The following is a 13,737-nucleotide window of genomic DNA, read 5'->3' on the forward strand; positions in this document are numbered from 1 at the left end:
TTTTCTGGAGAACAAAATGAAGTTCCCTTAAAGCATTATAGAATTATCAGACACTCCCAGACTCTGAATATATATTAGGAATTAATGTCTGTGCTATAACAAATGCAAATAAAGGAATCGTCCAATGGAAAAACTACAACACTAAATTTTCACCCTTTCTGAAAAGGGCAGGGGAGTTAGCCCACCATCACCGCCCTGCCCTCTACCACCTCTCACATGTACACATACACATACTCTGTCACAGCCCCACACACACATCTTAAATTTTGGCCAGGATTTGGGCATTCCACCTCTATGAACTTGTTGACTGTGTTAACGTATTGTTTTAATTGAACATGCAAGCCCTTTAAAAAGGGATTCTGTTCTACCTCACTCTGCAGTGTATATGTCAGGAAGGAAAGCAGTTAAAGATACACATGGTTGCGCGTGGAGGTCCATAGCTGCTTTATTCATACTATAGCCAAACACTGAAAACTACTCAGTGCCCTTCAGTGGGTGAATGGATAAACAAACGGTGACACATCCTTACCGTGGAACACTCCTCAGCAACAAGAAGGAATGAACTCTTGCTATAAGCAATAGCTTGAATAAACAAGGAAAACATGCAGATAGAAAAAAGCCAATCTTAAAAAGATACATACTACGTGATTTTATTTTCTTTATAAAATAACACAGTTGTAGAGAGAGAGGACAGATTAGTGGTTGCCAAGGGTTAGGGATGAGTGTAGGGGAGGAGACGGGTGTGGCTATAAAGAGTTAATAGGGGCTTCCCTGGTGGCGCAGTGGTTGAGAGTCCGCCTGCTGATGCAGGGGACACGGGTTCGTGCCCCGGTCCAGGAAGATCCCACATGCCGCGGAGCGGCTGGGCCCGTGAGCCATGGCCGCTGAGCCTGCGCGTCCGGAGCCGCAAAAAAAAAAAAAAAAAAAGAGTTAATAGGAGGGAGTCTTGTGCCGTTGGTAGAGTCGAGTGTCTTGATCGTGGTGATGGTCATGTATGCGGTGCTACACGTGATAAAATTGCATGATGCAAAACGAGTGCCTGTATTACCGGTGAAACGTGTGTCAGCTTTATGGATTTTACAAATGGCAGTTTCTTGGCTTTGTGTAGGATGTGAACATTAGGGGAGACTGTGGGAAGGGCGCACGGGACCTCCGTGTGCATTCCTTTGTGCCACCAGTGAATCTATAATTACTTCAAAATAAAAAGTTAAAAAGAAAGGAGACAAGTATTACCTATCACTCAAAATTGTGATGCTTAAATAGAGGAACACAGAATACTACTTATTTTCCATTGTGTTTAATCAATTTCATTTAAATTTGTTGTCTACATTAAATCAGGGTTAGAGAAACACCTGGAAAAAACAAACCTCACACCTTTACCTCAAGCCATATATAAAATTTAAGTCAAAATGGAACATAAATATGAGGTAACACTAACAAAACTTATAGAAGAAAACACCAGAGAAAGCTTGGTTTAGGCAAAGGTTTCGTAGGGTACAAAAAGCATGAACTGTAAAAGAAAAATATTGATAAACTGTGCTTCATGAAAATTCAGAACTTCTGTTTTTTAAAAGACTGTTAAGAAACTGAAATGGCAAGACTCTTTTTTCAAAACAGATCTGATAAATGAATTGTGTCCACATTGTACAAAGAATTTGTACAACTCAGTAATAAGACAACAGTACCGTTTAAAACTGAGCAAAGGATTTGAACAGGCACGTGACCAAAACATATACATACAAATGGCAAATAATCAATCACCTGAAAGATGTTGAACACCCTTAGCCATTAGGGAAATGCAAAAATAAAACCAGTATGGCGTCTGTCCCAGGAGGCCTAAAGAAGTGGTGGAAATGGGATGTAGATCCCCAACAAATGATAATCTCTTAAGTTAGACAAGCTGCCCGTTCCACCCCTCACGCTACACCATGTAACAAGCAAGCACTTCCCTCTCAACCAGAGAGACTGGATCGCTCACGTGTACATGTGTGCTCTCTAGAAAAGTACAAGATTTTGTTTATGGTAAATATTTTTTTAGACTGAAAAAGATTTAAAATCTGATTTCAGTCTCTGCTCCTGAGTGTTTGGCTTTCTAAGGAAAAAGACATTTTGGACAAACCGCAGTCTGTGTGCTGTCTCCATACGATGCTGTGCCTCCTGAGCAAGATGAAAGGTGAGCGTCGCGGGCGCCGAGGTTCGGCTCTTCGGGAGCGTGGGCCCCACTCCCGGAAACCGTGTGCAGTGTTGAAGTTCTGCAGAAACGGGAGGGAGGATACTTCCTCTTAACAGAAGGAGGCCAGAGGGTACCAAACATTTCACTAGAGAGACTCTTCTGTGTAGTCACAGAAAGCTCTTAGTGCGTTCAAAGTGTGCTTTATGAAAATTATATTTTGCATCATCATCAAAAATGGTGTGAACAGTGTGTTTTCTCCACTCAGTGAGGTGAATCCAATGGTCTTCTGTGGAGGTAATATTTCTCTTATTGTTTTGGCATGATGAGAACAATAGTCTGTTATATTAAACATTCAAGAGTAGTTTTCAGCAATGATGAAAATATTCCAAACGGAGCTTTACGGTTGATTCAGAAGCAAGATGCCTAACAGCATAAATAGACTGTAAGTGTTCTGAATAAAATAAATTGTAGATTTATTTTCCAATTCATTGAGAAATATATCGATGCATCAGTGGGGAATTCAGTTTTAACATTATGTTTAATGTCAAAGTTTGGACCAAGAAAAAAAAAAAAAAGTCTCCCCGCTAAGAGTTTCTTTTTTTTAACTTTCCCCTTTTGCCTGTAGTGGCCATCGAAGAGACCTGGGATTCTCAGTCAGTGTCCCCTTGGTGGCAGCAGATGCGCACGGCCTGTATTCAGTCTGAGCACAACGGAGCTGCTCTGCTCTCCGCGCACGTCGGGCACGCTGTCGCCGCCCACATATCCAACAGCTTGACCGAGAAGAAAGTGAGTGGGCAGAGGGCTGCTCTGTAGGTGGGGGGCACCTCTCCAGCTGGCTCCCGGGCCGCCTTCCCCTTCTGGGCTGCATCGTCTTCAGTGTTGTGCGACATCTAGGATTTGACATGTGTGTCCAGCAGGACCTTTTCTGTCTCTCTGGGGGGTGAAGGGTGCTGTCCTTAGTTTGTTTATTCCGATGACATGCATACTTGAACTTAGTCTCCACGTGGTGTAACGGGAAAAGCACTGGATTCGGAGGGCAGAGATCTGGTCTCCGCCGTCAGCTGGTGATCTGTGGTGAGTGCCTTTAGAAGGCGGGTCCTGGTTCAGTTTCCTCGTCCAGAAGGATCAGGGTTAGACGGCATCATTTCTCAGATTTCTTGCGGCCCTGAAGTCCTACAATTGTATTTATGCCCCCCTTTTATAAACAAAGGTGGTTTTGGCATAGAGTGTTAAATGACTCAAATGGAAGTTTCCTGTTGACCTTCTGCTCTGTGGCTTTTCCCCATCTCTTGAAAACTGAAATTTATTTAAGAAAAGAAAAAGACTTAATTAACATCCCTTATATCTCATGGTAAATCAAATAATTTTTTCTAGGGGGATGTTGCATTAAATTAGATGAGATACTTAAATAGGTCCGTAGAGGTTCACTCAACATTGTCAGTCTCAGTAGTTTATGGGCTAACTTTAATATGACTGGCTTAAGATGTTTATACTAATGGAGAGAGAGAAATTTGAGACACATTTTTTATGTTGGCGAGTACATTCTGAGGAATGTACTGTCAGTATCCTGGTGCTGACAGAAAAAGCTGCGGCTCTCGTAGGGATGGCCCTGAAACCTTTGCAGTGCGTGCTAGCTGAATCAGGGGCCTCACTGCTGTTCTGTTCGTAAATGCCCCGACTCTATCATCGTTGCCCTAAATCTCCAGGCTACTCCTGACCCTCATGTTCCATCCAGCCAAGTAGTCATATTTGTGCAACACCATCTGTGTATTGCTTTGTGATGTATCCTGACTACGCATCAGCTTTCAAGTTAAAAGCTCATTCAAGTTAATGTAGATCCAGAATCTTGGCCAGAGTATCACCTGTGCATTTTCTGTTAGTTTTCCCAAACAGTTTCGGGTACTGATTCGGAGGCCCTCACTGATTCCTGGGAGGCCCTTTCCCTTGACACCGAGTACTGGAAACTTCTGCTGAAACAGCTGGAGGACTGTCTCCTTCTTCAGACTCTGCTTCATAGCAAAGTGAATGCCTCAACCTCCAAAGCATCATCGCTGCAGGCTGAGCCGCTCCCGAAGCTTTCTGTTAAAAAGCTGTTAGAAGGAGGAAAAGGTAACCTGAAGCTTATTTGAGCATCTGTATCCATATACGTTTTTTTTTTTTATGGTTATGGGCTATTTTGGGGTTTGCTTTTTATAGAAATGACTGAAAGAATAAGGAAGGAGAAATACACTCAGATTTAAAAAATAAATAACCCACCACATACTTCTTCTCAGTTAATCTCCTCCAAGTCTGATCCTGTCAGTTCCTTGCTCAGAAACCACCAGCTACTTCCCCTCGCCTTAGAAAATAAGCCGCGGTTCTCAAAGAGTGGTCACACTCCTCTTTTTTTTCCAACTTCATGTCTATGTGAGGCCAGATCTTCCTCATACACCTCAACCAAAACATCAGATCACAGTGGATAGCATATCAAAGCTGATTTGGGCAGTCCAGATCCAAGCTAGACATCAGAGATTTGCAAAAGTGTAGTGCCACTCTTCTCACTAAATATCTTGTTTTGCTTTGGCAGATACAATTAGTTTCATAAAATACTAGCATGTAATGGGTTTATTATTTTTATTTTAAAATGAATTAATAAAATTTTTTAAACATTTTCTCAGTTTTAATTTCTGATACCGTAATTATCAATAAATATAACCCATAAACTAAAGTCCTTTTGGCTTGTCAAAAATTTTTACTGGTGGGCTTCCCTGGTGGCGCAGTGGTTCAGAGTCCACCTGCCGATGCAGGGGACACGGGTTTGTGCCCCGGTCCGGGAAGATCCCACGTGCTGCAGAGCGGCTGGGCCCGTGAGCCATGGCCACTGAGCCTGTGCGTCCGGAGCCTGTGCTCCGCAACGGGAGAGGCCACAACAGTGAGAGGCCCGCATACCACACACAAAAAAAATTTTTTTACTGGTTTAAGGGACTAAAATTGGGACTAGGAAGTTCAGAAATTGCTGTGGGACAAAGTGTAAACTCTTAGGCCTGCTCCCCACGGACCTTCACCTTGGAATGCAGCTCATGTCCACCTCCTGCTTGCTTGTTGCTAGATTCTAATTCTCACAGAACATCTGTGATTCCCCATCTCTGGGTCTGAGAGGCCGAGCTGCTCCCGCTCGTGGGCCCTAAATCTTACTCACATGCCAAGGCCCTCCTCAAATGCTGCCTCCCTCCACGAAACCTCTCATGATCCACTGACTGCAGGTTCTCTCTTCTTGCTCCTAACTTCCCCAGAACTTCATACCGCTTTTCCAATGCACCACTCTCTACTGTCCCGGAGTCACTGGCTTCCTTGGCTTCTATCTTGCAGGATCACGGGCATCTTAAATTTTGAGTTTCTTGTGGCGTACACCCTCTCCTTACCAGCTGCTCTGTCAGGCTTTTGATACCAGAGTGACTACATGTCTGGGTTTAGAAATACTGGTATTTATAGTTTTTATTTAGGTAACTCGTTTTTTCATTCATTAGAAGGCTTGTGAACATTTTTAATTGTAAACTCACTGCACTCCGTGCTACCACCTGGTGAAAATGTAGGAACGCCATTTTAATGTTAACCCGAGCAACAGGATCAGGGCCTTGATCCTGGAACAGGAATTATCAGATGATTTAGAAGCTCTCATTTATTGATATTTCCACTGATAATTATGATTTCACGTTCTTTTTGTCAAAAGGTTTATATTTGAATCAAAATAGGAAGAAAGACTGAGAGGAAATGTTTTGGTTTATGACAGAAGATTCTATTTGTTTTAGGTAATGGGACTCTTCATCTTGAATGTTTTTTATAATTTATAACTTCCTAAACTATATTGATGACGGAAATATGGTACCGCATCATGTTGTTAATTAACTATGGCTAAATTTTGCCCCCAAATACTCCATATAGGCAAGTCAGTTGACTATTAACAGTAGTGTTTTGCCCTAAGAAACCTAGACACAAGTATCCTGCTAATCAGTCTGTTTTCACTTGCATTTAAATGAAAGCGTTTGAAACGTGTATCCATGTCTCCATCTATGTCCGATAAAGTGCATTTTGAATTTGTGGACTTTGAAGGTATGTGGTATACAGACTTATATATGCATCTGCATTAATATTTAGCTAACCTTTTACAAGAGTATAAAGATGCCCTTAGAGATCCAATATCCCACTTGCCCTCATCCAGTATCCCACTTGCCCTACCCACTTGTTCATGAGTGGTAGGCGGCGACACCTAAAAATCTCATAGCTTTGGGGTCACTTTCAGGCTGAAAACAGCGTGGCACTTAGATCTTCATGGAGACATTCAGATCCTGTGCTGTACGGGCTCCTTTTGGCAAATGCTGCCAATTTTCATTTCCTTTCGTGTCTCCAAACTATAGGTGGCATTGCAGACAGTGTAGCCAAGTGGATATTTAAACAGGATGTCAGCCCTGAAGTATTAAAACTGGCTAATAAAGAAAGAGATGCAGAAAACTCAGATGAACCCAAAGAAGGTATTAACAGAGGTTTATCTGAGGTGTCAGAGGTGGAGATGGACTTGGGAGCCATCCCAGGTAAGACGTAAACACGGGGAAACATGAAATCTGGCATAGAGAAGGCGGGCAGAGCTTTCCTTCAGGCAGGAGCAGTACATCGCTCTCCTCTGACTTTCAGACCTGCTGCACTTGGCCTACAAGCAGTTTCCGTGTAGCCTCGAGCTGGACGTGCTGCACGCACATTGCTGCTGGGAGTACGTTGTTCAGTGGAATAAAGATCCGGAGGTACGTCACCACTTTAGTGTTGGTTCTGTTTTGTGCTCATGCTGTACGTACATGGGACTGTTTCCATCAGTCCCTTACAAACACTAGCTTCTTCCCCTTTGGAATGTCTCCATACCAGCAGCTGTGCCAGGCCCTTTTCATACACCCTCTCTCAAAATCCTCACCATAAACCTGTGAAGTGTGGGTGTCATCATTATCCCCACTCTAGAGAAGAGAAAACTGGCTCGGAGGAGTCAGGTTCCTTGCCTGAGTCGGGCCAGGATTCAAGCCTAAGCTTCTCTAACGCCAGCGTGTTTTGCCCTACTCCTGGTTAAACTGTGATGAGTGTATTTTTTATTTCCTTTGGACTGTCTGTGTGAGATAGCATCTACCTATAGACAGTTCTTCGTATTGTACTGTAGTCATCATGATAAAAACCAGAGTGAAGACTCTGATGCCACCCTGACTCTCCGCTTGGGCATCGCTCTCTGCCCCTTCCAGCAGCCGCCCTCGCTCGCAGGCATTCTCAGTCTGGAAGCGGTGCAGGGAGAGGCCCGAGGCCTGGAGCTGGAGGCCTGGACTTGATGACTCCAGACAGGTGTCTGGGTTTGGCCCAGTCACTGAACCTGGTTTTTTGCTCACACCCTTTTTTAATGATGGTGCCAGTCCTTCAGGGTTGACACCAGGATAAGATAAGATGTAAAAACACATGACACGTATTTCTCTTCTCTGCACAGTCATTCACATAGGCTTCCTTAGTCAGTACTCTGGTAAATTAACCTTCTCAAATCAAAATTCTTTCCTTTATTGTCCTTATATCAGGTTGTACTTTTGAAGAAGAATCTCATTGATGAACTAATTCACACTAATATATTAATGATAACAATAGTTTTCCTTCCCCTGAGAAAAATGTTGTCTTGAACATGTAATCACTTTCATATTAAAGGAAGACATTTTAAAAGTAAGTGCTTGAAACAAAGTAATCGTCTTTGATCAGTTAAACTTTGACCAAAAGATGATTTTAGGGTAGGGGGTCTCTTGATACGCCTCCCATCGCCGTCTCCGGTTGACTGCCCTGCCGCCTGAATGGTGGACGTATTCAGGCTCCTCCTATACAGGATACTTTTCCCGCATGAGAAAAGAACGTTAGGACCAGAACAGAGACACAGTAGTTTCTAAAATCTGAATGAATTAATTCCAGATTCAGGTCTAACATTTAAAATAATGGTCAGTTTAAAATGTTTGTTTAGTGGTCATTTTTCTTGTTTGTTCTTTTCCTTTTAAATATTTATCTCCTTGTCCCATTCAACAGCCCCTATCCCAATTCCACCATTTTACACACACAGCTTTATTAGGCTCAAAACAGTCGAAATTACTTGTGGGGAACTTCTGAACCATATTAGCAAAGGTGATGTGTTTAATATTGTACAGGCCACACATTTTTTTTAAATTAATTTATTTATGGCTGTGTCAGGTCTTCGTTGCTGTGCACGGGTTCCTCATTGTCGTGGCTTCTCTTGTTGCGGAGCACGGGCTCCAGGTGCACGGGCTTCAGTAGTTGTGGCACGAGGGCTCAGCAGTTGTGGCTTGCGGGCTCTAGAGCGCAGGCTCAGTAGTTGTGGCGCACGGGCCTAGTTGCTCCACGGCATGTGGGATCTTCCTAGACCAGGGCCCGAACCCGTGTCCCCTGCATTGGCAGGCAGACTCCCAACCACTACGCCACCAGGGAAGTCCCCCAGGCCACAAATTTATTTAGCAAACATTCAGATAATTTCATCAGTTTTACATACCATATTTGCGTTTTCATACGTAAACTACCTTGATTAAAAATAGTTGAATTTCCAGCATCCCCTCTGCTATTTCCTATTTCCCTTCACTGCTTAATGTTTTCTCTTTGGCACTTATTACTAACAACCTATGTAATTTACTTATCATATTTATTATCTAGCGCCCTCACTAGAGCATAACCTCAGGGAGGGCAAGGATTTGGTTCTGTTCTGTTCATGACAGTATCTCTGGTGCCTCCAGCAGACGGGTGCATAGTAGTTGCTCAATAAACATTTTTTGAAGAATGAATGATATTTGCAAAGAAAGTAAACCTATTGCTTTCATATCTGTGTGAAATTCAAGTATTTATTGGAGAGAATACTGCTATGATGTACAAACCACAGTAAATTTTGAATCAGATGTCCTAGGAATCGATCATTATATAGATGATGTAAATTTAAGAGCGACCATTAACATTATCTTATGCAAAATTACTTCTTCCCTAATAATTCTGTGTTCTTAGTATAACATTCTTGGGTAACTTTATGTGGAAATTTATGTAAGAAGTCTCCGTTTGTATTTGAAACACCTATTAAATAATATCTTTTTTCTCTCTTTTTGCTCCCTCTATGTAAGGAAGCACTTTTTTTTGTTAGGTCAATAGAACACTTGGAGCACATTCTTAATGCACATGTTCAGAATGGTAAGTAAACAGGTGTTAAAAACGTAACTGTTTCATTCCAAAGAGCCAAGTCTCTTAAATTCACATCCTGTTAAAATTTTCCTTGACAGTCCTGCCACCTAACACATTACTGTGTATTGCTATGTGCAAAGTACTGGCTGTTTTAACTGCTTGAAAAAAGGCTGTCCCCAAAGGAGGAGGGGGCTGGCACTAATTATCACCTTCTCTCCCCACCAATCAGTTTCCCACACTGATGACTATTCCTAGGTGTAAGTAAGGAGAATATTATGCATGAATTATTGATTCCCTCTGTAGTTCACAGGTAGATAAGAAGAATGGTCTGCTCAGGACTGTAATTCCTGATGAAAAAGTTAGATAGCCAAAGCCTAATAATACTGTACCCTACAAACTACTTTGTGCTTCTTCTTCTTCTCCATTTTTTTTTTGTATTTATCAATAACCTAAGTTTATTTCATTTGTTTACAAAATGAATTGTCTGTGTCAGTATCTGCATCAATTAAAAAAAACGTTTTTATTGAAATATAGTTGATTTACAATGTTGTATTAGTTTCTGGTATACAGCAAAGTGATTCAGTTATACATATATATGTTCTTTTTCATATTCTTTTCCATTATGGTTTATTATAGGATATTATAGGATATTGAATATAGTACCCTGTGCTATACAGTAGGACCATGTTGTTTATCTATTTTATATATAGTATAGTTTGTATCTGCTAATCCCAAATTCCTAATTTATCTCTTCCACCTTGTGCTTCTTTTGATAAACATGAGTATTCTCCATTGGCTGCTGTACCACGGGGACTGCTGATGTCTCCTTGAAAAAAATGTTACAAATTATTGTAGAAAAATTGTCACCAGATTGCTGGTTCCATTTAATAGATAGGTGAGATTCCCTATGAATTAATCAAGAAGCTCAGTACTAGACTAGTCAGATACTAAGATAGGAAGTTAATAAAATACTAAGTGGTGAGACTAGGTTTGGGTCCAGGTAAGGGGAGGTATCACCTTTATGTCTCTGTGATACATTCTAGAGAAGCTACTTATTACCTCTCCTGTAAAACCTTGTTGCAGGTGGTATGAGGTCAAATTGCAGAAATTCTAAAATGTCTCATTTTACATGATAAGAACTTAAAATTTATTTTATATATTCATATCTTAGCTCTTACCTTCTTCCAAAGGTGAAAAAAGACGATTTAAAGTGGCTCATTTGGAAAATATTGTCTCTAGAATATTCTATCCTTACTGAAAAAAATTGTGTTTCTTCAAGTTAGAACTTTACCCAATTTGTCAGTGGAGGGATACATTAGGAGTTCAGGATTAACATATACACACTACCACATATAAAATAGATAACCAACAAGGACCTACTATATAGCACAGGGAACTATACTCAATATTCTGTAATAACCTATAAGGAAAAAGAATCTGAAAAGGAATATATACATCTGAATCACTTTGCTGTACACCTGAAACTAACACAACACTGAAAATCAACTATACTTCAATTAAAAAAAAAAAACTTTACCCAATTTGTGCATTGAGTAAGCTTCCTGGCTTCCTCTGCAGGACCTCACTCCTAGATACAGAACCAGCTGTGTGGGTAATAATACAGCATGTGAAATGTCATGTTTACACTGCCTGTCAGCTGTTACAGAAATTTAATATCAGTGCCACAGTTTATTGTATATGGACATGTAAAGCCCAGATTTTTTGTTTGGTTGGGTTTTTTAAAAATAGTTTTTTTTGTATTTTGTTTTGCTTTTTAATACTTTTTTTGTATTTCACGTTATTTAGTGGTCACATATTAGAAAACTCCATTGGGGTTGTTTCTAGTGTTTGGCTGTTACACATAAAGCTGTCCTTGCCTCTCTTCTACACATTTTTGTGACTGTTTCTGCAGTGGAATTGCTGGGTCACACGGTAGACATACTTAGCTTAGGTAGATATTGCCAAGTAGTTTTCCAAGTGGTTTTACCAATTTATCATCCCCCCAGCAGTGTATGAGCATTCTCGTTGTTTCCACATCCTCGTCAACACTTGGTGTTGTCATATAAAAAAATTTTAGCCTTTCTGTTGGTTGTGTAAAGCTATCTCTGTGTAGTTTTAATCTGTTTCTCTCATGACTAATGACATAGTCTTTTCTTATGCTTATTGGCCATTTGGATATCCTCTCACGCAGCCCAGTTTTGATTTTTATTAAAGATAAAGGTTTTTATTAATTTTATTACATAAGATATAAGAAATAATATCTAAATAAATAGTCCAGATAGTTTTATAAGCTTAAGGAAGAGAGCAATTTGTTATATATGATGAAAGAGAAAATATAGAAGCATTCTGGTCACTGCTTTATTTTACTTGTTGTCCAGGCATCGCACTGATGATGTGGAACACATTTTTAGTTAAAAGGTTTTCTGCTGCTACGTACTTGATGGATAAGGTAAGGTAATTGTAAATTTCCTGTACCGACTTGTTTATTTGGCTGCCTTAATAATTGACTGATATAAGAAAGATTATTTACATTAAGCCTTGTTAGACTGTTTTTTATTTGACATTACATTTTATTTGTGCTCAGCTGTGCTGGCCTTTTGATGATGATGACTTGAAGAGCCCAAATCCTTGAAAGAGAGTAATGTCCTGTAAAAGCCTCTTAACCCAAGTGATTAGGACCAGTGGTCGATTCAAGCAAGGATTTGCACTTTATTTTAAATTAAAACATACAAATGCACAATTCCTCGCCAATCTTTGGATGTAGGGCCAAGATAATTTCTCTGAATAGGGTCGATTGCAATTTTCCATAGGTTTTCCTACATTAACCTCACCCATAAAGCATTGCCTGTGATTTCTAGATCCTGTTTCTTTAAAGCTATGATGCAATCTGAGTGCAAAATCTTTAGATTTTTATAATTTATCCCCTAGTCGTGTAGTTGTTTCCTCTGTATCTAATCCAGTAGACCTAGGAGTTAGCTACTCTCCTCCATAAATCTTTTTAAAGGGGTCAACACAGTATTCACATAAAGAACTCCCTTTTTTCCTCGTTCATATTTCATCAGTTACTTAATTACAGTATGTACAACCAGCATAAGTAGATTTCGGAACAGACCTAACAGGTAAGCCTATAACTCAACTGGTGGGAGAAGCTGCTGGCGTACTGGAGGGGAGCCTTTGGGCCTCAAGCAGTGTGGCCAGGGCCCTTGTCATTGTGCTTTACAGGCCAGTTGAGAATGTCGGTTACAATGGCAGCAGTCAAGTGGATGTCAGGAGAACTACCACTATAATGACAACATGGTCTTTGAAATGTACAATGACAGACATTCCTAAACGGAAAACAGCACTCCAGCTCAGACCCCCTATAGGCCATGGCTCCTCTAGAAAGTGCTTTGAAATCATTGGTAACCTTTTTTTGTAAGTTGTTTCCTGTGCGCTCATCTTTCTTGCCCACTTACCTGCTTCTTTCTTGAAACGCACTCCTTTTGGCCTTTATGATACTGTTCTATTTCACCTCTGACCACCGTCTTGAGAGACTAATAATACAAAGCCTTTTCTATGTTTGTGTTACCGTGTACAGATGTTCAGCATTCTATACCCACTGTCCCATCTGACTCTCAAAACTCGGGGTTTAAGCAGTCCCCTGAACCAGGAAGCAGAGAGTTTAGGATCATTCAATTCAACAAATATTTATTATAAGTGTCTCTTATGTGCCAAGGACTGTGCTAGGTTCTGTGGTTGCAGAGATAGAAGTCACAGCCCCTGCCCTCAAAGAACCCACAATCAGAAAGATGGTAAACAGACAACAGGGTGCTCTTGGAACTCGGAAGAGGAAGTAAATGACAAGGGAAGGCTTCTGGGCTGAATTTTGGAAGATGAGTATATATGAATCAGTAAAAAGTGGGTGAGGAGAAAATGTTTCCAGCAAAAAGTCCCTGGAGATGGAGATAGGATGTTGGATTCAGAGAGCTGCAAGTAGCTTTGATTGATTGAAGTATAGGCTATATAGAAAGGAGCAGGAAGCCAACCGTGAGAACTTCCTGTGTGGGCCCTGGATCTGGGGTTTTCTAACATGTGTAAACTACTTAGCATAGCGCCTGGCACAGCTGGCGAGGGTGCAGTAAATGGTAGCTGTCATTTTATCTTGAAGACGTGGGGGCAGTTTTAAGCAGAGGAATGATATGTTCAGATTTGCATCTTTAAAAAACGATTCTGGCAAGAGTGAAGTATGTTGAAATTGGGGTTGAAGGCCATTGCAGTAATCGCAGTGAGAGGTAATGAGGCGAAGAGTCTGTTGTCCTTTTCATTTTCACTGTTTCCTGTGAATTGTCTTATCAAGTAATGTTCCTGAA

The 13,737-nt window shown here is 40.8% G+C and overlaps 1 protein-coding gene across 1 annotated transcript in view; it reads left to right on the forward strand.

Annotated features, from left to right (window-relative positions):
- RAB3GAP2 (RAB3 GTPase activating non-catalytic protein subunit 2) overlaps positions 1-13,737 on the forward strand; it is an 87,810-nt gene that overhangs the window by 63,448 nt on the left and 10,625 nt on the right. The window contains exons 23-29 of the mRNA XM_032609943.1: positions 2,068-2,173; positions 2,799-2,959; positions 4,054-4,282; positions 6,568-6,741; positions 6,842-6,948; positions 9,331-9,397; positions 11,767-11,837. Coding sequence (XP_032465834.1) covers positions 2,068-2,173; positions 2,799-2,959; positions 4,054-4,282; positions 6,568-6,741; positions 6,842-6,948; positions 9,331-9,397; positions 11,767-11,837 — 915 coding nt within the window. The remainder of the gene's footprint in view (positions 1-2,067; positions 2,174-2,798; positions 2,960-4,053; positions 4,283-6,567; positions 6,742-6,841; positions 6,949-9,330; positions 9,398-11,766; positions 11,838-13,737) is intronic.

The sequence above is a fragment of the Phocoena sinus genome, chromosome 1 (genome assembly GCF_008692025.1).
Source record: "Phocoena sinus isolate mPhoSin1 chromosome 1, mPhoSin1.pri, whole genome shotgun sequence".
NCBI classification, from domain to species: Eukaryota; Metazoa; Chordata; class Mammalia; order Artiodactyla; family Phocoenidae; genus Phocoena; species Phocoena sinus.